Source organism: Mustela nivalis (genome assembly GCF_964662115.1).
Source record: "Mustela nivalis genome assembly, chromosome: 8".
NCBI lineage: Eukaryota > Metazoa > Chordata > Mammalia > Carnivora > Mustelidae > Mustela > Mustela nivalis.
In genome coordinates this window covers 79,440,861-79,468,789 of record NC_139027.1, presented here as the reverse complement: position 1 = coordinate 79,468,789, position 27,929 = coordinate 79,440,861, and the positions used below count along the sequence as shown (strand labels likewise).

Genomic DNA, 27,929 nt, shown 5'->3' with positions numbered 1-27,929 from the left:
GTGCTAGTGATGTTGCCAATCAAACATTTATTTGTATGAAGATCTCTGCCTAGGGACATGGGGGTGCAGGGGAGATAAGCAGAGTTATCAGAAAATAGACAAAGGAAATAGTTCTTCTCCTCACAACCCCACAATGTGGTGGAGAGTTCTTCACCTGAAGAAGCCGATGCCTGGTCACTATTAAAGAAGAGCACCGAATGTTAAAGCAGAGTGGGATTTTCCTCCTGAATCACCCAAGGTTTACCAAGATCATTCCTTCTGGTCGTGTTACCAAATGTGGCCTTGCCTATCAACATGCTGTTCCATTCAAGCTGATGCCCTCCCAGCCTCTGAGCGCACTTCACTCATCCCAGCGCAGGCTCCTGCAGCCACAGAGCCTCACACAGACACTCACAGCTACGCACACCTTCAGCTTCCTCACTAAACCCAGCCAAATCATACCCATTCCTTCCTACTCTCATTTTCAGGTCTCCCCCCAAGGCCTCCGCAGCCCCTCTGAACCCCTGACTTGCTCTCTTCCTACCATCTCTTTGCATTGGACTTTTGGCTTTGCATTTTCTCAGTTAATCACAGACTGCCTTGTACTTTGAACTATGTTGTGGGTGCACGTTTTTTCTTTTCAGATATATTCTGGGTTCCTGGAAGGAGCTTTTGTGAATCAAGTGCACACTACACAGAACTGGGTGCTGTAGAAAATACTTGTTGAATGAAATGAACTCCTTGGTCTGAAAGCATTGCCAAGAAATATTTCTCTATGGCCTATTAGATTTATAAGCTGTTTAAAAACTTGGTTTGCCATGGAGGGAGGGTTTTGCTCTCCATTGGTGTTTTCTACAGTATCCACTATGAATGAGAATTGTTTTTAGAGGCAAGACCTAGTATAATAGAGTATTTGTGTAATTCTGTTTGTGTTGATGAATGAGTATGTGAAAACTGGGAAGATTATACAATCCAAATTTAGAATACGTAATTACCACAGAGAGTAACAATATATGAAAGTAGGAACTTGATATGTAAGTTCAGATTTATGAGATGCTGATTTCCTCCTCACTGATGTGGGAGGAAAGTAGCATAAATTTGGACAACTTGAGGTAGTCCCCCAAGTTTTGTTTTGTTGTTTTTTTTTTATTTAGCATAGCATGGAGGGACAAGGATGGAAGTTGCCCAGCAATTACGGGTTAGAAAGAGAGAAAGAGAAATTAGAGCAACCGTGTAGTTCTGACCAATTCTGATTGGCAGCTGTTGTATGGATTTGGGACATAGTTGTCTGTAACCATTCATTCACCTACCCTAAGCCAGTAGCAATTTGTGAAAATAACTAGAGAAGGAAGCATTCTATTTTTTTCTTCTCTCGGCTCCATTCACAGGATTTTGGAACTCAAAGTCGGGTTTCTCAAATAAAGCATATAGACTATATGACAATGCTGTTAAAAAAAAAAAAAATTGTACTTAGGGAAGACACTCTATTAACTCTGTTGATCAGGTGGAAAAGTTTGGGAAGGCTTTGAACTATGCTGAAGCAGCTTTGTCATTTATTGAGTGTGGAAACGCAATGGAACAAGGCCCGATGGAGTCCAAATCTCCTTATACAATGTATTCGGAAACAGTAGAGCTCATCAGGTAAGCACTTTGTCTTGTTGGGGAAGTGGAGGGGGTAAGGAATGTACGTCAGTTCTCTGAAAACAGAGAAAAGAATCCCAGCCTTCACTATCAGCTACCAAGAACTAAGGTTCATCCTCACAAAGAGGAATGTAAGATTTTGCAAGGCACTTTAACACACCCTGCTTCCTTTGCTTTCTTTGTGAGTGAGTAGGAGAGCTCTTCTAACCCTCGATTGCTACAGAAAGAAAGCTGAATCCAAGTGAGATGTGACATGCCTACCTCACCCAGGTGGGAGTGGCAGATTTTGAACTGATTTCACCTTTATACTGTCTTTAAAAAAAAAAAAAAGGTCTGATTCAGGTTAGTATCATAAAAATCCTAACTTTATCAGTAAATGATTCAGGAGTATTTAATGAGAGAAAAGATTCAGGGGTATTTTAGGAAAGGAAATCTTTCCAGTGATATGCTGTCTCAGAGGATACTGATGTTTTGGTCTTAGACCTGAATAGGAACACCATCCCTCACCTGCAGTGAGACATGTAATGTGAACAGAAGCAGGGTTCTAACATGGGCACATCAAGGGATTGGTTGGGAGACTCTTGTCTTCCATCATGGAGACCCAGAAATGTACATCTTTAATGTGTTTTTAAGGAACCCTTAAGGAAATCTCATCCATGAACCATACTGAGAACTTTGTCATACAGTTTATGTCTCTAGTTAATTCAACTGCTTGGATAATATTTAATACCCACAGGTAAAACTATTCTTCTCCAAAACTAACTTTAAGAGACTTTTCTAATTCTGGAATTCTTTGCAACCTAAGATTAGGTATTTACTCTGTCACTCCAGATGAAAGATTTCTAGCCATCTTAGGTCATAACCTTTTTGATCTGCATTGGCCCAAAGATGCAAGTTGGTATTGTATACCACTTTCCTTCAGTAAGTAGTTTCCAACCTTTGAAACTGTCATCTCAGTATCAGAGTACACGTCATCTTCATAAAATACCTCTTAATAATGTTTTTTAAAAATTTTTTAATGTTTTGAAAGTCAACACTGTTCAGTCACTTTTCTTATTAAAATATTTCTACTATATCAATGTATTGGTGATTTCCTCATTCTATTTTCTTTTTTTAAAATTTTTAATTTTTTATAAACATATAATATATTTTTATCCCCAGGGGTATAGGTCTGTGTGAATCGCCAGGTTTACACACTTCAGAGCACTCACCAAAGCACATACCCTCCCCAATGTCCATAACCCCACCCCCCTTCTCCCAACCCCCCTCCCCCCAGCAACCCTCAGTTTGTTTTGTGAGATTAAGAGTCACTTATGGTTTGTCTCCCTCCCAATCCCATCTTGTTTCATTTATTCTTCATTCTATTTTCTTAAATGGCATGCTCTTTTTGTCATTGAAGGCAAGAAATCACCATAGTAAAATACTTAAAATTACTCTAAGAGATCCTAGATTCTTCCATTGCTTCCTCAGAGTAAGGCACAAACTCATATCCACAAGCACGTAAGAAAATGGTGACACTGGATGGGCACAAAGAAGTAAGGTGCCCTAGAATGCAAGTATGCAAGTGCCTCCAACACAGGGAATTGGGAGGGGGTGTTCTGGTTTGTTTGTTGATATATCCCTAATCCCTGGAACAGTTCCTGCAATGTAGTATGTGCTCAATAAATATTTGAATGAACAAATAAGTCGGAGGGCCTATGGTGAACTGGAGTGTGCATGACCCCCTTTAAGGCATTCAAATTTTAAAAAATAAGCAAATGCAAACAACAATAAAGCCTGATGTCAGTCAAATACACCTGGAGGTGTGATGTGCTACACTTGCTCCACACCAGGGTTAGGACTCTGGTGTGTTCACTGATGCACGTGTCATTGCATGTTGGAGAATATAATCTATCTTCTAGATAACTCAGACTGAATAGAATCCCTTAAACCACTTAGAAAACTAAGACAAAGAAATTTTTCTTATCTGAGTTGGAAAATAACATTAATTCACCACCTTAAATCTGCATGTTGCCAACCAGGCTTAAGATTCTTCTCCCACACTGAGAAACACCGGGAGCTGGGAGCACTGGGAAGGGAGATCTCCTCACAACTGTCCAGCTCAGGGTACCCTCTTTGTCCCCAGAGGTGGAGAATTCCTTTCTCCCCAAGAGATACCAAGCACCACAAATCAAAATGGCACCACAAAAACTCTGAAAATTAAATTGTAATAGGAACTACAGCCCAGAAGTAGGCCAGACCTACCTGCTAAACCTAAACAGTGTGACTTCCTTTTAAAAGAGAAGATTTAGATAGGATCCAGGGTCTCCTAACATAAGAGCCAAATGTCCAAGTTACAACAGAAGCTCACTCATCATACCAAGAAACAAGAAATGACAACTGGAATGAGAAAAGATAGCCATTTGACACCAATCACCAAGAAGAATCAGACACTGGAATTATCTGACAGGGATTTTAAAGCAGCCATCATAAAAATGCTTCAACAAACAATGATAAATTCTCTTGAAAGAAACAAAAAATCAAAAATCTCAGCAAAGAAATATGTTATTTTTTTAAAAGAACTAAACATAAATTGCAGAAATGAAAAAGATAGGAGAAACAAAAATCTCACTGGATGGGCTCAGTAGTAGAGTGGAGATGTGTTGGTGTATAACCCTTTCAAGAGCTTCCCATATGTAATCTGAATATTCCTCCTATACATTGGGAGTGGGGAGACACAGGGGGAAAGGGGCAGACCACTCCAGTTTGGTGGGTGGCAGGTTAAATAAGCAAAGAGAACTTACTCGGGTGGCCAGAAGATGAATGGATCCCTGCACCTGCGCACCAGATCTTAAAGTTTATATAGAGGCCTTAAATGGGTTCAGCCAATACCCTGTGCAGATATTCTCCACGCCATATCACTATCTCAAGGTGTATCCTTGCAGCAGCCTCTGGGAGCAGAAAAGGAAGTAGAACCCACATTTCAAGGACAAGGGAGGAGGTGAAGAGCCTCCAGTGACCTGGGACCAGCTCACAGGGTCCAGGTCAACTGGCAGTCACAGCTTTTTGAAGACCTTTCTCAACAAAACAACAGAGGATAGAATTAGCAATCCTGAGAACAGAAAATAGAATTTACCCAACATGCACAACAAAAAGAAAAGAAACTGAAAGAAAAAATGGATAGATCCTCAAGCACAGGGACAAAAGATCCAACGTGTGTATCATTGTAGTCTCAGGAGAGGAAGCAAGTGGGACTCAAAGAGTATTTGAAGAAGTAATGGCTGAAACTTGCCAAGTTTGGCAAAAGACATAAACCTACAGTTATAAGAAGCTGAGAAAAAACCCAAGTAGGACAAAACAAAAAAATGCATGCCAAGACACATCATAACAATGTTTCTGAAAACTAAAAACAAAAACCAAAAAATCCTGAAGATAACAGGAGAGAAATGACACATAACCTGTAGGGGAGCATCAGTTCATATGACAGCAGACTTCTCATCTGAAACCACGGAGGAAAGAAGAGAGTGGCATGACATTTTTCAAGTGCTGAAAGAAAAAAACCCTCAACCTGTGAATTTTAGATTTAATGCAACTTCATTATACAGGGATGAAGAGGAAATAAAAATATTCTCCAACTAAGAAAAACAAAATACTTGTTTTTAACCTATGAAGATTGACTAAAGGAAGTTCCTCAAACAGAAAGGAGATGACAAATGAAGGAATCTTGAAGCATCAGAAAGGAAAAAGAACAACAGAAGAACAGAGATAAGGATTCATGTCATAAACTATCCTCCTCATGAGTTTTACAAATCCTATTCAGTGATGAAAAGAAAAATTATACCACCAGCTGATATTCAAGATAACATTATTTAAAAGGGAGTAAAGTAAAGGGACCTAAAAGGAAATAAATTCTCCACTCTTCACTCCAAGTGGAACATGTTAACACCAGTGAATTTCAGTAAGGCACATATGCATTTGTAAGAAACCAGAGCAACTACTAGGAAAACTGTGCACAGAGATATAGTCAGAGACCTTACAAATCTGCATGGTGGGGAGCTAGTATAATAACAGTAACATTTCTTAAGTATTTACAGTGAACTCTACCCATACATCCTTTCAACAGTGCTATGTGATCAGCAATATTAGTCTTATTTTATTGGTAGGGAAATTGAGGCTAAATTCCGATTTGAACCCAGAACTTTCTGACCATTCACCTACTGTCTCAGCTCTCTCAAAAAATCTGCAAGTAACTTGGTATATTATTGGGAGAATGGGATGACCATAGTCCCCTTGGTTTAGAGAAATAAGAGGGATTACGTAAAGTGCATAAATGCCACTAGTTGTGCACATGGGACACTTACGCAGCCATCAAAGTAAGAGTTCCTGAATAATGAAAGAGGCGTAAATCCAAGCATTCATCTGAGTACAGGGAGTGAACATTTTTCTGGATATTGGTTTAGAAGGATTGAACTTCACTCCATCTTGTCAACCACTCAGCCATAAGTCTAAATTAGTAAAAATGGATGTGTCACCTTGACTCATCTTGTATTACTCTCAACTATCTGTAGCATTTGGACTTGTATTGTTGAGGAACAGAAACTGTCTAGATGGTCCTAAAAGTTATTTTGTTCTAGTTGTCATAGTAGTGTCATGCTTCGGGGAAAATGGGGCTACTTCAGCTAGCTTTTAAGAAAGAATTAACAGATGGGGCACCTGGGTGGCCCAGTTGGTTGGGTGCCTGATCTCAGGGTCCTGAGATCATGCCCCATGTCGGGCTCCATGCTCAGCAGGGAATCTGCTTGAGATTCTCTCTTTCCTCTCCCCTCCCCCCTCCCTCTTTAGAGAAGGCAGGAAGGGAGGGAGGGAGGGAAGAAGGAAGGGAGGAAGAGAGAAAGAGAAGAGAGAGAGAAAGAATTAACAGCAAGTACTATGAAAAACTAAGTATTGGGCAAAGAGAACTTCAGTCATAAAAGATGTTTTATTATTAATGAGAAAGCTTCTTTAAAATTTCTTTTGTTGTTGTTGGTTTTTTCCCCCTAGGTATGCTATGAGACTAAAAACCCATTCAGGCCCCAATGCAACACCAGAGGACAAACAATTGGCTGCATTATGGTGAGTGCATAATATCAGCTTAAAATACCTTTCTCGGGGCGCCTGGGTGGCTCAGTGGGTTAAGCCGCTGCCTTCGGCTCGGGTCATGATCTCAGGGTCCTGGGATCGAGTCCCGTGTCGGGCTCTCTGCTCGGCGGGGAACCTGCTTCCTCCTCTCTCTGCCTGCCTCTCTGCCTACTTGTGATCTCTCTCTGTCAAATAAATAAATAAAATCTTTAAAAAAAAAAAAAAAAACACCTTTCTCAGCCTTGTATATGTTCATTGGTAACCAGGTGCTGAAAGGCTTACGTTTTTCTAGTGTCTTCTGACATGCAAAACCAAATGCAGTTCTAATGGTGACCAGGGAGAGTCCTCACTGTTTCTTGTTGCTATACCATGCATGATCTGAATTCACAGTGATTGAGAATCAACAGGTCCATTACACAAGAATAATTGTTACTCTGTGTGTGCCTGTGTGCACATTGCACACATGCACGTACCTATCCATGTGTGGGTATGCACACCCAACTTTAAAATCAGGTAGGTCTGTGCTTTAATAATTTGAATGTGAATTGTGCCAAGTGTCATTTTTCTTGTTTAACACTTTAGACACAATCAAAATAACCCATTTGTCTATGTACATGTGGGATTAGTATGACTGAATCAAGATGATGGGCTGAAGTTCTCAACACATCAGTCTAAGGAACAAGTTCATTACACTGTAATAATAGAAGAATTTCTTTTAAACTGTCCCAATATGTAATAGATCTTTTATATATCTGTAATGATTACAGTGGTACTAATTATGTGAGGATAATAGTTTTCCCCATTACATTTCCTTGGGATACCTCATCCCACTCTCCCAAATCACAGGACACCTACCTGTAGAAATCCAACATTCTTTGCTCTATGGTGATTCACTCTACTCTAGAACCTAATCTACAAGGCGGAGAATCAAGTGTCAAGGAATGTAACATCAACATACACAGAAGAGAGTGTCCTCGGGTAGTTTTCCATCATCTGCAATCTGATGTGCTCAGAAGAGACTAGAAAGTTATTTGTGATATGTTGGCATTACAGCATGTCAGCACCAGATCTGAGTTAGCAAATAATTATGAGTGAAAAGCTCCAAGGAAAGGAGGGTATGTCTCAGGAAAGGCTTTCTGCGTTCTTTTCAAAGTTCAATACTAGGATTAACAAATTAATAATGATTAATAATACTTCATATTATATAAGATAGAATACTAATATGTAAATAATAAATATAAAACAATAAAATAATAACTACTCTCAGCATTGAATTCTTTCTGCTTATAAGACATTTGTACCTGTTATTTTATTTGAACTACTTCTAGTCCAGTAAAGTAGTTTAAAAGTGAAGGGAATACAAACAGGTAAAGAGCTATTCTTTCAGCTAAGCCAACACTGCTGAGGTCCTGGGCACCAGTGGACAGTCAAAAAGGAAGGTGGCTCCGGCCAGAGACTCACCCAGCCATGGTAAGAGCTGTGTGTTAGCACTCCCTCACTCCTCCCATGGAGAGAGACTGCCCTCTAGTGGCAGAAGAAAATGGCCTGTCCCTTAGCACCAAGAAAGAAGCAATAAAGCTAGGATCTAGTGTAAATGTATTTATGGTGTACTCCTTAGAATTTTGAATTAGATCTTTTGAACACAAGGAAGGTCAGATACTTAGCAGACATAAACATAAGTATAATAATATTTCGTACACATAATCGTGAAATAAATATGGGGTGCCTTCGAACAACAAGAGTTTTTGTTTAAGTCTTGTTGGCAGAGGACACACTCATGCTCCCAGCACCCATTTCTCTCTTTCCGCCTCAGTTACCGCTGCCTGGCTCTCCTGTACTGGCGGATGTTTCGGCTCAAAAGGGACCACGCTGTGAAGTATTCAAAAGCACTTATCGACTATTTCAAGGTATTGTCTGACTAGTGGGCAGCATTGTTGCTTGTGCCCAGTGGTCTCCCGGTCAAGGACATTTTTGAGGAGCCTAGTAGAATCCCTGGCTTTGGGGGGCATACAGGACCCCTCAGATATCAACAGTAACCCCCTTTATGATGTATTCACGGTGTTCAAGTCCCAGAAAATGACCTTGTCAGCCTAATTTATGCCCTTGCTTTGTGTCCAAGTACTTTCACAGTCTCAAGAGAAAGAAGATCCAATTACCCACTCCAGTGTCCTAGGAAACTCCTCTTCATAGCTAACAAATTCCTCATGTTCGTTTACAGCTTCTTCCTCTCGGAAGTAACTACTTAGAACTTCCTCATAGCTCCCTCCAGTAGCTCATTTAATTTTTAGTAAGGGTGTTGTTTTAAATGACAAGAAATGGCTCAATGGAATACAGAGGCACTAGGACAATGGCAGTGGGTAAATATAAGGGTAGAATTGGAAACCAGGCTAACTTCTACCTATCTCAGAAAATGAAATCATTTTCACTGGGGGAATGAAAAAAAAAAAATCTTATCTGCTGTACTTGTGAAATGGACATGAAGTTATAATTCATTTGAAATTTCTCGGTCTCCTTGCTGTCCATTTATCTTCAGAAACAAGAAATGTATACCACTTCCACCTCTAAGAACCATTTGTCAGGGGACGCCTGGGTGGCTCAGTTGGTTAAGCAGCTGCCTTCGGCTCAGGTCATGGTCCCAGCGTCCTGGGATCAAGTCCCACATCGGGCTCCTTGCTCCGCAGGGAGCCTGCTTCTCCCTCTGACTCTGCCTTCCACTCTGTCTGCCTATGCTCGCTCTCGCTCGCTCTCTCTCTGACAAATAAATAAAAAAAATAATAAATAAAATCTTTAAAAAAAAAAAAAAAGAACCATTTGTCAGATATACACCATCATTTAGTTCCTTTAATTTACTGCCCAACCTCCACTTCTTAGAGATCACCTCTGTTGACCAGGCTGTGTTGGAGTTTCCACGGGCCGTGTCCAGCATGCCACTGGCTTCCTGGTCAAGCATGTAGAGTAACCAGGTGCTAATGCAAGGAGAGAACTGTTTTGACACATTGACCGTTCTGTGTCATAATGACAAGAACAGACACAAAGCCTATTCCTTTACTTTGGGGGCCTAAGGCCAAGAGAGGTTGTTTCCAAAATGTCAGAACCTAAGAGCTAATACTGAAGAGCATTATTAGAGTTTTTTTTTTTTAATGCTTGAATAAAAAAGGAATCTGAACTCTGCAAGCCACAGAGCTAACAACAGAACTTTTAAGGGATACAAAAATTTCTTAGCACGTATGAATGCCATTCATGAATATGTACAGAATGGGCAAAGAACACAACATAAACATCTGGGTTTCCCCTCCAGAGGTTATTAGTATTTATCCTTAATTAAAAGCCATTTAAATGGTACTTAATGTTCAGAGATTATAGGAGTGCCTGGGTGGCTCAGTCAGTTGAGAGTCTAACTCTTGATTTCAGCTCAGGTCATGATCTCAGTGTTGTGGTTTTGGGCCCTGCCTCAGGCTCTGTGCTTGGCATGGAGACTGCTTAGGCTTCTCTCTCTCCCTCTTCCCTTGCTCTTGAAAGAAAAGAGGGGGTCAGGGGGGAGAGGTAGAGGGTGGAAGGGAAGGAAGGAAGGGAGGGAAGAAATCTTAAAAAAAAAAAAAAAAGTTCAGGGATTATGAAAGCTTCAGGCGGCGATGATAATTTGTCCATAAAGACTGTATTTTATCAATACTGAGCTGCCTCTGAAAAAAAAGACTTGGTTCTTGCATATGTTTTTACAGTCACAGGGCTTCCTGGTAATAGAAGAGGCCTGAGGGCAATTGCCCAATTGCAACCTGTTAGGCCATTTCTTACCATTTTGGTAACACCTCCACTAAAAACTAAAAATCACTCACCACTTCCTAGAGTCCTTTTTAACCAAAAGAAACACCTTGTCTCTGGGGAACCACGCTCAGGCTGTTTTAGAAAATTCACATCAGTATCATAAAGACCATTCTTTTTTTTTACTAGTTCCTTAAAATTACGTGCAAGAACGCATTATCAGGCTTTCAGAGGGGAAATCTGTCTGTACATTTAGCGACTTTCCTTGCCACAGGCAGAACTTCCTTTCAATGCGTGATGCAGACAACCAGTTCATGTAACACAACATCCTAAATCAAAATATTCAGATTAATCAGTTTTTGAATACTCTGTTAAGGACATATATTTTAATCTTTCTTTTAGAAAAATTCAATAGCAATTTCCTTCAAGAGAAATAATTTTAAGCTTCATAAGTCAAAACAATAGAATTTGGTGTCTCATATATTTTCAGGCATTAAATGTATGTCAGTGGTTTCTGTAGATATGCCCTACATTTAAATATAAGGTGTTCTCAATGGTGTGGTAGGTATGGGGGGTACTCCTGCTGGTTTTTTCCTTTTAAGGAAAATTAAGCTAGTTGAAAAAATTTAGGCTGGCTTAGGATTCAACAGACCCTCAGGATTATTATTTAATTTGGTACATAGAATTTGGTGCATGAAAACCCAGGCTGTGGAGTAAATTCTCCATTATAGCCCACTGTGAAATCCAGCAGGCCATGCACCTACCCCCCACTAGCTTCCAGAAAAAAAAAAAAAAAAAAAAAAAAACAGTAGCCTAGTAATTTTAACTTCCCAGATTCAGTTTCTCTGAGTCTTCATTTTATCTGCAGTCTTTGCCATTACTTCTCTCAGCGGTCACCTAAGAACATGTTACTATCAGCTGTTTAAACTTAAACAGATGGACTCACTGTCAACGTTTTTATTTTCCTGCAGAATTCATCTAAAGCTGCCCAAGCCCCATCTCCATGGGGGGCCAGTGGAAAGTAAGTGCATTTCTCCAAAGTAAAGGTGATAAATGAGACACGGCATGATACTGGGCCATGTGTTGCTTTGCTTACAGTAGTGGGGGATGGGGAAGGGCTGTTCTACCTCACCCAGTACCAACCTCCACACTCTTGTGTTTTTCTACACTCTCATCTTCCAGGAGCACTGGAACCCCATCCCCTATGTCTCCCAACCCCTCCCCGACCAGCTCCGTGGGATCTCAGGGGAGCCTCTCCAATGCCAATGCCCTGTCCCCTTCAACCATCGTCAGCATCCCACAGCGCATCCACCAGATGGCAGCCAATCATGTCAGCATCACCAACAGCATTCTCCACAGCTATGACTACTGGGAGATGGCAGACAACCTGGCCAAGGAGAACAGAGGTGTGTACCTCCAGGGAGTGTGTGTGTGTTTCCATCACATCTCGGTGAGCCAGCCTGATGCTGGACATCATCAAGCAAGTTTTCATCATTCACCCGAGAAGACGTAATAAGAGTTGTCACTTACTATGTAAAACTTTGCCTGACCTCTCCCCCTCATTCACAGCCTCCTGTGCCTTGACCAACCTTAATGTTGACTGTGGGAGATTAGAGATGGAGGTAGAGATAGTCACGATGCAGGTACATAGAAATGATGTAGACACCTGTATGGATACACACACACGTGCGCACGCGTGCGTGATTTTCCCTTGAGATGGTGAGCTCATTGAAGGTAGGGGTAATCTTCTATTCAGTTTAGTGTTCCCAGCACCTCCACAGTACCTAGAACATAGCTGGGGAGCTGGAACATTGAATGAATGAACTGATTAATTAATGAGGACGAATGTTCCTAGCTACTTACGTGATAGGAACCTACCACTTACCACTGAAAAGGGAGTGTTTTCTAGGTAGCAATAAGCTCTATTTCTCTTTAAATAAGGTTTCTCTTTTCACAGATTATAAGACAAACACATGTCTACTGTGGCTAAATGTGTAAAATGTGAAAAACTACAGAGAAAAATATTTTATAATTATCAGTAATCTTATCACCAAGAAATAATTACTCTTAACATTCTACTGTAGTTTCTTCTAGGCTTCTCCAAATACACACAATCTTACCAAAGTAAGATTGCAGTCCATATGCATCCTGTTTCCATTTAACAATATATCAGGCATTTTCCCATGTCATTCACTTCTTCAAAAACATCTATGATGGTGGTTCTAGAAAACTGTCATAATAGTGCTTATATAGTCATAAAGTATCATGATTTCTCAAAACTGCCCCCTTCTTGTTGGAAATTTATGTCACTTCCAATTTTTTATACTATTACAAATCGTGTCATGATAAATATCTTCACATAAATCATTGTCCATATTCTGATTATTTTCATCAGAGGGAGAATTTGGGTGTCAACAGGTATAATAGATTCCTTTAAGATACATATTATTATATATCTTGACATATATTATAAACTTTCTCCCAAAAGATTATACCAATTTACTACTCTCCCTCCAGCAGCAGGTGAGAGTGCAAATCTGACCTTACTTTGAAGTCATGAAATGTGAATTTTGTTCAGATGATATCATAAGCTTCTGAGAACAAGATCAGAATGTCCACATTGAGATGAGGAATTAATGGCACAGATAAGCAGATGGGTCCTGAGTACATGAAATTGGTAATAAAACTGGATAGTATATAACACGCATCCCAGAATGCATTTTCATGGTGCCCCATGAAAATCTAATGGGAATGCCAAGGGAGGTCAATGCCAGGGGACTGAGGCCACCAAGAAAGGCTTGTTAGAGGAACTGGTGTGGGACAGGATTTTGAAAAACAAATAGTTTTGTGGCTGATTATGGAGTGGGATGGGCATCACAGGTGAACAAAACAGAAGGGACAGGACAAAATTGACATGGCCAGTTTGGAAGACCCTGAGCGGGCCATGCTCCAGATGGCACTGCCAGCTGTCTACTAGATGTCTCCTACCAGAGGGCTCAGTACTGCACGTCCAGTGCAAAGTCGGCATTGCTTCCCAGATTCACTCCTCCTCCCCTCTTCTGCTCCTGGATTCCTGCTTTAGCTATCCTCCCAGCCACCTGAGGGTCCTCTCTAACCTCTCCCTTGCCTTCACCAGCAGGACTTCATTCAGCATGTATATGAGCACCTCTGAAAAACTTCTCCCAGATACTTACCCTCAAGGTGTTGTTCGGTGATCCAGTTATGACAGCATGAGAGCCATACGAATTTGTCTGTATTAGCCACTACACTGGGATCTCTGGGAGATCTGAGAGCCTACACATTATTCCCCATGGTATACTCCCCTACCTCTGCCCTCCTGTGCCTAGAACAGTGCCTTGGCACCTAATAAATATTGAATGAAAGGACAAACCTAGAGACTGTCTCAGGACTAAAATGTGACTTCAGGAGGATTTTTCAGAACCCTTCTCTGATTTGCCTCCAGGGGCCTAGAGCCTCCTCCCTTGGACTCACTCCAGGGGTTCAGCACATACTACAGTTGAGCCCAATATAAGGGGCAACAGAGCCACAACCCCCATCCAAGGTAGGAAGCGTTCATGCACACAGACAATGCAGTCTGAGGAAGTAAATTTTCTTTGCTCTTTGGCTCAGTAATTGTTATTCATTTAAATGAGAAATGGACAATAGAATCCTTTGGATATATAATGAGTTCTCCACCTGTGGATTCTGTTCCATTGAATGCTCAAGTTGCATGATGGAATAGAGAATCCTTGATTTCTATAAAGACGAGAAACGGAATTTTTTTTTCTTAAGTCACCCGGGTCTCCCAGGGGAGCACACTTATTAGCCTGTGTGTCACTCAAACAACTCTCTGTATCCCCTAGAATTCTTCAATGACCTGGATTTGCTCATGGGGCCTGTCACCCTGCACAGCAGCATGGAACATCTGGTCCAGTACTCTCAGCAGGGCCTACACTGGCTGCGGAACAGCACTCACCTCTCATAGGGACCTTGCCCATGAGCTGGATTGTGATTGCGTCTCCACAGACGGCTCCATGTGTCTGGACACTGTGCTACTGAAGTCCCCGGCCACAGCATTTCCCAAACTGCGGTGAATATTTCCTCAGCATCAAACAATGGTCTTTTCCCAGGGCATGTGTGTTGGTACGTGTGTGTGGGTGTTGAAGAATCTGCCTGTGTGTGTGTAAGATACACAGCTCTTGAGAACACGTTTTCTTTGTCTAGTTTGCGTAATCCCAAACTAGGCAAAGTGAGCAGAGGTTTCTGATTAGAGAATATACACTTACACACACACATGCACACAAAATCACACACACACTTTCTGTTTCAAAGCTAAACCATGACATCTAGAACATTCAACCAAAATCTCATGGGTTAGTTAACCAGGTGCAAGACAGCACACCAAAAGCTTGACTGCCAGTTAAGATGAACCTAGTTCTTACATTGTTGATTACTTTCAGTATTAATATACTATTCCCCCAATTAATTTTTAATTGTGTGTATTTATGGGTAATTGAATAATGAAAAGAAGTCAGTTATTTTTGTGCCTGATGTTTACTAGATTGCATGTGACCAAATACCTTGCCTTTTGTCTATTCCCCACCCCTTCCATCCAACTTATTATCACCTAAAGGCATCATGAGCAAATGGATCAAATCCCACAGGCCTGCCCTCAAAAGCGTATGTACATGGCACTGGGATCTGGCAAAAAGTCAGTGTCTTTGAAAGCTAACCGATACTAAAAGACAGCTGTGCTCGGAGCTCAGTCAAGAGTTGCAAGCTTCTGCATGTGCCATGACAAGCCCACCCAGCACATGTGTTGTTTCTTCCTGCCACTGTGACACGGTGGCCACAGAGCCACATGGCATTCATCAGCCAATATTTTTCAAGTCTTTTCTCTCTGTGATAGCGCTCTTACAAATGTTCTTGGCCAAATTAGGACATTTCCTAGAATGTCTCTTCACTAGGAGTCTGTTTCAGCTGCTTCTCAGGCTGAGAACCATTCGCTATCACGAGACTGATCCTCTCACTCTTTAGGCAGAACACAGTCCTTTAATGCAGTTCAATCTGGGGACTGTGTTTCAGGCTTTGATTAGCAAGCTGCTTACTGTGCAGGGTAAGTTATTTTTGCAAAGACCGCTAATCTGTTTGGGGTAGCAGCGACCACAGCATCGTGCTTCCATCCCGAGTGTCTGGTATGTTTATGTATTGCCCTTGATTCTTTTTTTTTTTTTTAAATGAAGTTTACATTTTAGTTTTTTGACATCTTGTTTACAGTTTTTGTCTGAAACTTTAATAGTCTCTTATCGTGCCCTAGATTTAGTCTTTTTGTTAAATATAGTTGGATATAAAAAATACTGGTAAAAAGAAAAATTCCTACAAAAGAGGATAGACCTTGCCATATCCTTAAAAACAAAAATAATGTCCTTGAAGCCTCTCATTTGACAGAATTGCACCAGGATGGTCTGAAAAAGACAGGTGCATGCCATATGTGGAACACTCTGTTTTCCAAGGTGATGGTGGCACAAAACATTTATAATAGATAGTGATATATGCTCCCCCTGATGCTCTTACTGGTTTGGTTATAATGGTCATATTTTTGTCACCTGACCTGTAGGTGGGAAATAAGACTGCTGTAATTCTAAGCACTGATTCAAAATGATTGAGCAACTTTGGTGATCTTAAATGAATCAAAAGTAAAGGGTTCAAAGGGAAATGAAGCCAGTGAAATATTTATAAAATTTGTATTTGGCTTCAGCCCTGAAGAAGCTAGAAATATTACCGATATTTCTATCTTACTTTTATATGAGGTGTTCCTCACATCCCTTTCACTAGTTGTTGGCAGAGTTCATGATCCCCTCCTATGTTGGAAATTTGAGTCTAATTTAGGAAATTTTGGATTTTTTTGTTTTTTGTTTTTTGGAGGACCAAGGCTTATTTCTACTTCCTCTTGCTGAATTCGGATGAAAAGTTGAAACTCTCACGTAAAGGGATGATGAACCTCAGGGTCCACATCATGTATCCCCGGGGTGCTTTCTGGCCCTGCCCATCCTTAAAGTCACAGGTCTTACGGGAGCCCCATGATGTGCTTACCCACAAAACCCCAGGGTAAACACAGCAGTGGCCCCTGGCTGATTGTGCCCACAGCATTTTAAGCACTTAGGTGGCCCATGTTTCCCAGCAAAACTTGGAACTGGTTATTTTGGGAATGGTCAGAACATGTAGGTCCCTCCCTGTCTTTGATCTCATCAACAGACCATGTGAGGACAGCAGTTTTTGTTTGCTTTGGCATATGTGATTTTGGTAAGGAACCATCTTCTGGTTGTTGTTTGTGAAAGTCATTCATAACTTGTTCCTTTTATTTAGCTTTGTTCAAAGTAGGGATACCTTTCTTGTGTTTTTGGATTATAAAACTAATACATGCTAGTTGTAAAGATTCAAACGAAGACAGCAATGTATAAAGTAGAAAGTAGTATGTCCCATCCCCCGAAGACAACCACTGCTCACAGTTATTCATGTAGATTCTTCTAGAGATTCTCCCATTTAAACATATAATGTCTGTTATCATTTTTTTCTATTTGAAGACACATTATTTCCTCAGAAGTTCAACACAAGTTCAGCTGACCTTATCCTTCCATGACCTGAGTGGATGCCTTCCTTTATCACAATATTAGAGTTACCTTTGAAAGAAAGTTACCCAAATACATTCCTGATCAAAATCTGGAATTTGTTACTGCTCTCTATACAGATCAGACTTATGTGCAGGATTGTGCCTGGAAATAAAGGCTTGGTTAAAACACATATTTCTGGAAACATTCAAATTGCAAATGGAAACTCGGACCCACTATCTAAAGAATGTACTGGAAAAATAATCTGAAGAGTTGACAAATTGTGTACTAGATTGAACACATGGAATGCAATGCAATGAGATTTTCTGCACTAAAACTTATCCTAGTATGTAAAACAATGATGTGTGTATTATATAACAGTGATATGTACATTTCTGACATCCCATACATAATATACACAGTTTGTATAAATGCATACATTTAAAAATATATATGTACAATACAGCTAACATAAAACTGTAGTATGCCTGAAGGATATTACTAGTGCCTAACATTGAGTATAAGTCACTGCGTGTTCACATCACCTTGGAAGTGCAGTAATTGTTACAAGATTAATCAGTGCAGCCAACATTATTTATGAATCACATCTTTGAAACTGTGCAGTAGTATATACATATATATTTTTAAATAACATTTTTCACAGTTTTCCAGAGTTACTGTTGAAATCTGTATCACCAAAAAGAAAAAAGCAAGATTTTTTTAATAATGTAGACACTCTTCAGACCCAGTAATCTGTGTGTGATTTCCTGTTTGTAGATACCCAAGAGACTTTAGCAGTCACCAGCCTTAATGCATGTACAGGATATTATTGTGACTTAATTTATCTGCAGTTTTTAATCCATGTGAAATTGGAATTTATAAACTGACCTGGATTAAATATGTCTGCCTTTCTAAGGTTGCAAATGTTACATTAAATGATTTATGTTGTAAATGAGAGAAAACTGAGTTGTATGTTAAAAAAAAAAAAAAAAAAAAGTCCACCAATCTCTGTGAATATTTTTCAAGGAAACTGGATCAAAATATATTCAAATAAGTATTTGGGTCCCCAGTTCATAATCTCTTCAGGAACAACCTGTTGTTTCATGAATTTTTTAAATGCAGCTCCCATAGATTATCATTACTAGGTCTGATATTTTCCAAGGGCAAGACAGAAGCATGGTTTTCTTCATTATAACTACAGCTTACTACTTGTCTTTCCCATTTCCAACGTACATATGCACACACACATGTGCAGAAGGACACAACCCAGTGTCCCAGAAAATGCTGAATAGGAAACTTGAGTTCACTGATGCTTGTCCCACCAGAAATCCTGGGACATTGGGACACTGTTTTACTCAACATCTCTTAACGACGCAAGTTAATTCCCTAAGTTATATGTGCCATGTTTTTTCAACTCAAACCAACATGGTGGAATAATGCTTGCAAATATTTGGTTGAATCAAAGAAGAGAATTTTGAACTAACAAAGATGGAAATATTAGAACAACGGCTTGCCACTATCTGTCCCCATGTGTGGGAGGGTTTTTTGTTAACCTTATTTTTACTATTCTCACAACTTTTGCAGTCCATTCCTTCCCAAAGAAGCAGAAACAGCAACAAAAACAGAATAATTACTACACCTTACCCAGCCCGTAGCCTTAGATTCAAATGTTCTTGTCAGGCAGCAGGACCCTAGCTTGGGGCCACCATGGAGACCACCTCATCCTAGAGATGGCCAGGACAGGACCTGGCCATGCTTGCTCCAGTGACCTTGATGCTGTTTTCAGAAGTGGTTTGGGCTAAGATACACTCAACAGTCTTCCAAGAACTGTCTTTCTCTTATACAGCTTGCCTGCCATTGAAGTCTGTTATATTCAGAATCCTATTTTTAAGAAGTAACACATTTTCAATGAAATTTGGGTCAACCGGAGTCTTGAAAGAAACTTTTTTAATGAAAGAAAGAAAAGTTAACAACATAAACTGCATTTGTGACAATTCTCCAAGCACAGTTTTCAATAACCCAGCTTCCTGGCAAAGAGAACAAGAAATGTTCAGACGTGAGATTTGTGTTCTCTTTGTCCAAATTGAATTATTCTGTATATGTCATCAGAAGGGTCAGTTTGTATGGCATGAGGAAAATTACAAAACTCTGTTCTCAAACTAATTACATCTGACCACAGTTTTGGCTTTTATGATTTAATTGGCATTCTGAGGCACCAGGGGGTAATTTTGAGCTGGCTCCAAAGGACACTTAGATTCACAGCTCTTACTCACAGTAATGGGAATCAGGGGATTAAATCCCTATGTGTTATTTTGAAAATCCGCCTCTTAGAGCCAGTTTTAAACACCCTGATCTGAGGGATGAATTCGAAGTACTAATTGCAACTCGAAACAAGGATCAGCATTTGTCTTTAAGCATCAGGAAGTAACGATGGGGCCTGAAGAATTGAATCAAGGACTTGTTTTCTACTCATTTCTGACATAGAAAAAGCCCATCAGAGAATATTTATATCCAAAGACAATGTAAAATAGTACCAGTATATAGGATTTTCAAACAGTGCTGTTTGGTGATAAAAATAATCACAATATTCTGCTTTCTGTGTTGTTCTTCAGCCCTTCCTCAGTTCTCCATAAGACGAAACTGACTCTTCCCCCAGTGTTTATCATCTGTTGATTTCTAGATGTCCACATGAGCAAAGAGAACATACTTAACGTTGAGAAATATGCACTGCTTGACTGAACAGCTTTCTGTCCACAGTAACCAAAGGTATATGACTTCTTAAAGAACACTCTTTGAGTCTTCTCTATTACCTTCATCTTCCAAAATGAAAGATCACAAAGCCTCAAGTATGGCCATGTAGTTGAGATGTCAAAAATTCTAAGCATATAACATACTGATTTAGTGATAGATGCTTCCATAGCATTGCCGGCTCTCTCTGAGGCCTACCTGTGTGGTAAAGTAACAATATTAACTCTTTCCTTTGAGTAATCTGCAATCTGATTATTAATCCCCTGTAGTTCCCAGGACTGCCGACTCAACCCAAAATGTCCTTCTCTGTGAACTGGGTTGCTTTTGTTGCTCCTTTGGGGGTTTTGCCCTTCTAAGTTCTATGAGTCAGGTTTAGTATCTTGACTTTTTAGAAGAACAGTTATTAGAGGCAGTCAGAGGTTTAAGGAAACGACTCAGTATGAGAACTCATGGATGTTGGGATGAGAAGTCAGGAAAATAACTGGGGTATGCAAACCTTCCTCTCCATTATCTGCTGCACCTGATCCTTGAATAAAGCTCCTTTGCGTACTTCAATTTCCTCTGTGTGAAATGCAACTCAGAATACCCATGACCTCAGAATGTGAGGATCAACAGATTTGGGCCAGTGTTTTGAGATCTCCAGCTGTCACATGCAGCAGGGGTAACGCATGGTTGTCAGAATGGAGACAACAGAACTCTATTGTATCTACAGGCACCAAGATACAAAGGAGTGTGATGTGTAGCATGGTACTCTGTCCCCCCTGATAAGGTTCTAGAGGACCAAAAGGATGGCAGTGGGGTAGCCACAGCCCCCTCCATAAGATTCTTCAGCATTTATTGTTACCACTTGGAGTCCTCCTGCCTCTAGGCAGAGCTCTAAGACCCCTGACCGGATGAAGGGGGGTGGGTCTGTCCTTGCCAGGAGAAGCAAGTCTGCCAGGTACCCCAGCTGCTGGTACAGCTCCACCCTCCCCTTTCTCATCTAGTCCTGAACCTAAGAAATCAAGGATTTTCCAGATGGAAAGAGGAAGAAGGAACACTGGGCCCAAGCTTCCGGAGTGGGCTATCTTCCATGAGAAAGTAACTTGCCTTCTGAACACCATGCTTCAGAAATCTTTGGGAGAGCCAAAGAACACAGCACAGTCTCATTTTCCTTGCTCTCGTGGCTTTCCTTTGAAGCTGAGTTCCAAGGAGTGGATCTTGTGCCTTTGATGGTATGTTTGTATGTTTGTTTGTTTGGGGCCAGGAGAAGGACAGCTGCTCTGGGACATTTGTCCCTGAGAAAGGAGATCTGTCCTAAGGGACTTGGGTATGTCCTAAGCTTCAGGAAAGAGGAGATCTCTCTTGAGAGAATAGATTGATGTTTTCTCTAGTGAGTTAGGTTACCTCAACATGATCACTTAATTGCAGGCTACACCTTAATCAGTGTACCAGGAGAGAGAAAAATCAATATAAGAACTTAGAGATTTTTGTGCTGCCCACCTAGAAATTTGTACATGCCGGCCTCAGATGTCAAAATAAAAACTGGAAGTCTGACCAATAATCTGCATGTTTCATACCACTGAGGTCAAGGCCCTATATGTTGGATTGAAGTTTTGAGCTTTTATCTAGAATTTATATTATTTAGACACAGCACTTCCTTGTGTCCCTAAATCAGTGCTTTGATGTCATCAAAATAATCATGAAATACTCATTCTAAAGGGTCCTTTCTTTTCATACTCACTGGAAAATCCCTAGCCTTTCTCCAGTACAAAAGGGTCTTGAAGATCCATTCTCATTAAGGCCCAAATTGACACTAACACCCTTTCCACAAAAGCATAACACCTTGTCCAGTGTGAATTCTGAGTTTTTAGATAAAAAAAAAATTCTAGAATGGCAACATAGGTTTTATTAGCATGAGGAGGTGCTGATACACTAGCTAGACTCTTGCATGTCCCATTTTCTCAGGCAGGATGTTCTGGAATAGACACTCCTACTACAACATAAGAAATACCTGCTGACTCCACAGTTCTGTGGGATCAAGTTGAAAGTCACTCCTATGTAAGTTTCCCTGGATCGCAGCAGGGATTTAAAATTCCACCGTTGTATACTGTATCATCTTGGATGTTTATGGACCTGGCAACTCTAATTCAGTATTCCTGCATAGTGTGTCACATCAGACACCTTTTCAAATTCTGCATTTCGGGCTCAGGAAAGCTGTCAGCAACTTGGGAACCCACTTACATCCCACAAGACTTTTCCACCGATCCAGTTTTAGCAGCCACAAAAACCGATTACAGGGCCTTCATCTCCTCTTCCAGGAATTGGTCTCACAATTGTTGCCAGGATTGAAGAGGATTTTTTTTTTTTTTTTTAGATTTTCTTTATTTATTTGACAGACAGAGACCACAAGTAGGCAGAGAGGCAGAGAGAGGGGGGGAAGCAGGCTCCCCGCTGAGCAGAGAGCCTGATGCGGGGCTCCATTCCAGGACCCCAGAACCCTGAGATCATGTCCTGAGCTGAAGGCAGAGGCTTAACCCACTGAGCCACTCAGGTGCCCTGAGGATTGAAGAGGATTCTAAGTAGGACAATTCTGTTCAGTAATTTATGCTATAAAAATGTACCCATTATAGCATTGATTAAAGTGCTGTATTTATAAGGTCGAATACTATTTTCATTTGTGTCTAGTCATTCAATATTAAAATAGCTTAAGTTCATCTTCGTCATGTGACACTTCTTTGGGACTTCTTGTTAGGCCATTTGGATATGGTCCTGGAGAAAGTCCAGAATCTGTGTTGATGGCCACTATTTTAACTCAAGTAGTTGTAATGGTCTATTAAGCATCAACATTACCAACACTATTACTGATGAAACCATGTGCTCTTGTCTGTGTCTTTAAGTGTGTGATAAAAATCTTAACCCAAGCAATGAATAAAAGACCAGTGGCTTAAGTTCACTTTAGTTTACTTCCTCCAGCTTTTCTTCTCAAAATTCTTTAACAGTTTTTCCAAGGAAATTCCAATGCATCCCATGAGGGCCCCCAGATCTCTTACTCCTCTAGAGGGTCTCTTCTCCCAGGTTGCTTCTAAGATGTCTGCATTCATGAAACCTAAAGGACTTCATTTTGATAGTGGCTCATGTCTGCATAAGGAAGGGTAAATACTAAATCCCTTATCTCTCTTTAAGGAAGAAGTTTCTTTCACATAGCATTATTTATCATACTGCAAATAAGCAAAACTCCACATTCAAATCATGAACAATTCAAGAGTGAATTATTTTGGCAAGGCATTAGGAAGGCCTAGTTGTATAGGGAGATCTTATATTTTGTCTGAATTTAAGTTTACGTGTACAAAGATGATGGAATCATTAGCCGTTATTTTATTGCATGAAGATTTTGCTGTGTCTATCTAGAAATCACATAAAACTTGGGCAGAACACTCTATGGAATGGAGAAGTGTCTTACTATACAGTAACAGAATGAGCCCTAAGGATTTTGAAGAATTAGCAGCTTTATATTTGGAGGTAAATAGTAATGCATCCGTGAGGTTACTTTTTAAATGTCTTAATAAACCTTGAAATCAACATCATTCTGTCTCAAAAATATTCTCCTGTCTCTTCCTAGAACTTCTGAGTAAAGTGTCCTTTCCCATATGTTACAGTATTTTGTTTTAAATGCAATCAGCTAGTCACAAACTTATCTTTTTCTCTACAAAAGTGTGACCCTATCTGAACTGCTAGACCAGATGAGCGCATTTTCCAGAAAGGAACACCAATCTGAGAATGCTCTTGGCAGGTAATGTTAAGTGTCACCTTAGAGTAAAAGACAAAACCACCTACAGGAAAGCCTGGAATATTCTTGCTGAGAGAGGTTATGATTGTTGTGTCTTTGGCTTTTTACATGCCGAGCTTTGTTTACTCTAAAGCAATGCCTAAGTGTAAGCTGTTACATTGTGATATAGTTCGAATACAGCCGACCAACAAAAATGTTCCATGCTGAGTTTGGACTCAGCCATTTGTAGTTCACTGTATTTCTTTTTCCGCTTTCTTTTTTTAAAATTTATCTTCAGGGGCGCCTGGGTGGCTCAGTGGGTTAAAGCCTCTGCCTTCTGCTCAGGTCATGATCTCGGGGTCCTGGGATCGAGCCTCGCATCAGGCTCTCTGCTCAGCAGGGGGCATGCTTCCCTTCCCCTCTCTCTGCCTGCCTCTCTGCCTACTTGTGATCTCTGTCAAATAAATAAAATATTTAAAAAAAAATTTATCTTCAAACAAACAAGTAATATGAGAATACAGTCTTTAAAAGATATAAAAGTTTGTGGGGGTGCCTGGGTGGCTCAGTAGGTTAAGAGTCTGCCTTCAGCTGAGGCCATGATCTCAGGGTCCTGGGATCAAGCACCACATTGAGCCCTTCATTGGGCTTCCTGCTCATTGGGGAGTCTGCTTGTCCTTCTCCCTCTGCACCCGCCCCACTTGTGTGCATCCATGTGTGTGCTCTCTCTCTCAAAAAAATAGAATTAAAATTTAAAAGTGTGTGATGCAAATAGACAAGCATTGCTTAACAGCAATTCATCCTTTAAAATGTCAAGTGTGTTGGTTTTTAGTATGTTCACAATGCTATGCAAACATCACCATTATCTAATCATAAAACATTTTCATACCCCCCAAAAGAAATCCCATACTTAACAGTCACTCCCCATACCCACTTCCTCCAGCCCCTGGTCATCTCTATGGATTTGCCTAGTCTGGACATTTCATATAAATGAAATCATAAAACAGGTGGCCTTTTTTTGTTGGACTTCTTTCACTTAACATAATGTTTTCAAGGTTTGTCCCTATTGTAGCATGTGTCAGCCCTGGCATTCTTTTTTATGGCTAACAAGATTCCATTGTATGGATACCACATCTCATCTGTTCATCAGTTAATAGGTGTTGGTTGTTCTCACTTTCTGGCTATCATGAATGATGATGCTATGAATCAGTCATAGCACAAGTTTTATGTGATTAAATGTTTCCAATTCTCTTGGGTATATACCTTGTTGAGGAATTGCTGGGTCATAGGGTAACTCTCCATGTTTCATTTTTTGGGGTGTAACTGCTGATAAGTGCAGGTTTTCTTTTTTGGGTAATAAAAATGTTCTGGAATTAGCTAGTGGTTATGGTTGCACAACATTACGAATATACTGAAATCCACTGAATTATACACTTTAAAAGGATGAATTTTATGGTATGTGAATTACATCTCAATTTCAAAAGTCATTGGTATTTATTTAGACTTAACATGAAGGATGCCCAATTGTTTGTTGCTTCTTGCATCCTACTTCTTTCAAATCAGATCTGAGTTGTAAAATTTTTGAATCTTTGCACGTCTGAAAGAATCTCACTTTGTGCCCGCACACTTGTGTCCTAGTTTCACCTACCATGGAAGGCTAATTCAAAAGGATTTTGCTTGGAAGTTTGAAGATACTGTTCTAGTTTCTTCCTGCATCTCGTGTTAATTTCTAGTAACAGAGACTCCCCTCTCCCCATCCCACTATTCCCAGAAAGTGTTCAGTCCCTTTACCCTCCATGTCTGAAAAGTCACCATGACATTGCTTGATAAGAGTCTTTTCATTTTATTTATTCTTGATTCTGCTCATCAATCCATGAGTCTCCCACCTGACCTTACCCTAGCACACTATCTTCTAATACTGCTGAGTGTACTCTGTCCTTAATGCCCTGGGCAATGCATGTTGGGAACTTCTGGGTTCATCTTCTGATTCTCTTGACCGTTACGTTTTCTGTCCTCCTTGTCCATTTTTGTTATTCCAAGAGAATTCCTTGGCTCAGCCTTTCAACTTACTCTCTTGTTAGCTTCCCTGCTTCTGCCCACTTAGAGAGAATTTTACTTCAATCGTCAAATTTTTCATTTCCAACATCTCTAAAGCATTTCTTTTTATGGGTGCAATATCATTTTATTTCCCTCAAAGGATTCTAATTATATATGTGCCATTTTCTTGTTCTCTTTGCTCTGTTAACTCTGCTTCTTTGGATGTAAACTTTTCCATTTGCTGGGGTTGGAACCTCTCTCTTATGACTTTTTCCAAATGTTCAGGGGTTATCAACTGTGTGCTACACTTCACATTTGAACTCTCAGTTTGGCCAATGTTCTATTTGCTGCATCTAGTCTCCTGGATGTAGAGGGCACCCCATCCCTCCTGAGGGTTGCCAGGGCCCCATCTGGCCTCTCCATTACCACTATCTGAACCCACTGGTCCATACTGGGGTGGGGGGGCGGTGGGCTAACACCCACATGCCTCTTTCTTAGCTTGAAGGTGGAGAGGTAGCCGCTCCTGTATGGTATCCTAAGTGATTAACCACTCCCTCCAGGGTACCTCCCAATATTCTTGACCTCCAAGCTAATCAAATCCTAGATCAGCCCTCTATATTTTTAGTTCAATCCAACCTCAGCACTGTGGATTTTCTTCTTTATGATGATCCTAGGCGTCTTCCATCCTTCAGAGATGCCTCGACATTCCTAGACCTTTTAAGAAACCCTTTGTTGTTTTTTAGTGCTCTTGTGCATTTGATGTTGCTCTTGTTATATCAAAGAGATGACACTTTAACAAAGTCAAGTACTAAGGTTTGTCAGGGGTGGGAGAATTGCCGTATAGCAGTCAGGCTTGATGCAACTCAGTCTTCCTTATGGTGTGTTCTGCATATTGCTTGTCCTCTTATTCCATTTGACTTGCTTTCTGAGATGGCCTTGGACCTCTGGATTCCACATTACAGCCCTTCAAAAACCACTTGCTTATTCCACTGCCCCTGCTTCATCAAGCCTCCAGTCAGTCTACACAGTGGTGCCCTGAGAGGTCTCTGCCTGAGGGCTGTTGTTGGCCTTTGTTTCCTCTACCACACCCGTGAGCCTCTGTGAGGTGGGTTTTTTGCCTCCATCCCTAATATAACCTTTAAAATACCCCCGGAGACAGAAATTTCTTCTCCATCATAGACCATGTGGAGACCATTTCTATTGTGGCTGTAAAGGCGCCAATTGGAGAAACCAGGTCAGATGGTTCCAAACCCACTGCTGGTCAACACAGCACCTCAGACCCTGGGTATAGACCAGGGACCAGTTCCAAGAACAGTCGCAGAAACCAGTTATTAGTGCTGGCACGGAAGAGCTGGACCAACAACAAGGGGACTTGACCATGAATTGCCTGAACACTGAGGTGTGACTCCTGACTCGGGATAGTTCAAAATACAGAGCCTGGGGTGGGTGTAAATAATCTTGAATGGGTTTTTTTTGTTGTTGTTGTTCTATTCTGTTTTGTTTGGGTATGAAAATGAGAGCCTCAAACCCCAAATTCAGCAATGGCCAATATATATACCAAAGAAGATGAGCAAGACATGAATACAGGGTTTTCAATGGTTTTGATGTATTCACTCCAAGGGTTTGTGAGGCACTAAGAATTCCAGAATTCCACTTCCGTGGCTTCAGTTGTGGAGAGGGAAAGGCTAAGGGGTAGAGAGAAAATAAAGGGGTTCTGTCACTTTCGCTGGACTGATTTTTGTTTTAAGATTTTATTTACTTATTTGACAGACAGAGATCACAAGTAGGCAGAGAGGCAGGCACAGAGAGAGGAAGGGATACCGGACCGATTCTAACTGAGCTTGTTGATCCAGAGAACTATTCTACATTCAGCCAGTTAGCCCAGGACATTGCCAATATGGGACTTGGAGACATCTCAGTTGGTGGTTGATGTCATCTCAAAGCAAGTAAGTAAGCAAGGTAAGTAAGGCATGATCTGTGAGAAGTGTCCAGGGTGTTATGTATGGGTGGACATGTGAGCCTTGCTACAAGACCACAGGCCAAGCCCTTTGGGGAGGTAGAAGCTGGTGACAGCCAGGTAGTAGGATTCATGGAGCACTGGAAGAATGTTTTACCTCCCTCAGTGACTAGAAACCCCCAGAAGACCACCTCCCACCTCCTTTTATAAAAAGCTTATATTCCCCTAACATGTCACACAGGAAGTCCCTCACACATCCCTAACTTCTTATCACACGGTTTCCACTGATTAGCAGGAGGAGACTGTTGGGACCAGAAGTACCAGACAGGGAGTGTCCAAGAAGGCTGAAGCAGAGAGA

The 27,929-nt window shown here is 40.7% G+C and overlaps 1 protein-coding gene across 32 annotated transcripts in view; it reads left to right on the top strand.

Annotated features, from left to right (window-relative positions):
- The window catches only part of AFF3 (ALF transcription elongation factor 3), a 571,712-nt gene extending 553,704 nt beyond the window's left edge, over window positions 1-18,008 (top strand). For all 32 annotated transcript variants that reach the window (XM_082747049.1, XM_082747043.1, XM_082747033.1 and 29 more), the window contains 6 exons: window positions 1,484-1,620; window positions 6,640-6,711; window positions 8,531-8,624; window positions 11,448-11,497; window positions 11,659-11,882; window positions 14,340-18,008. In XM_082747049.1, coding sequence (XP_082603175.1) covers window positions 1,484-1,620; window positions 6,640-6,711; window positions 8,531-8,624; window positions 11,448-11,497; window positions 11,659-11,882; window positions 14,340-14,461 — 699 coding nt within the window. In that variant the 3' untranslated portion in view covers window positions 14,462-18,008. The remainder of the gene's footprint in view (window positions 1-1,483; window positions 1,621-6,639; window positions 6,712-8,530; window positions 8,625-11,447; window positions 11,498-11,658; window positions 11,883-14,339) is intronic.
- Window positions 18,009-27,929: the final 9,921 nt, after the last annotated feature.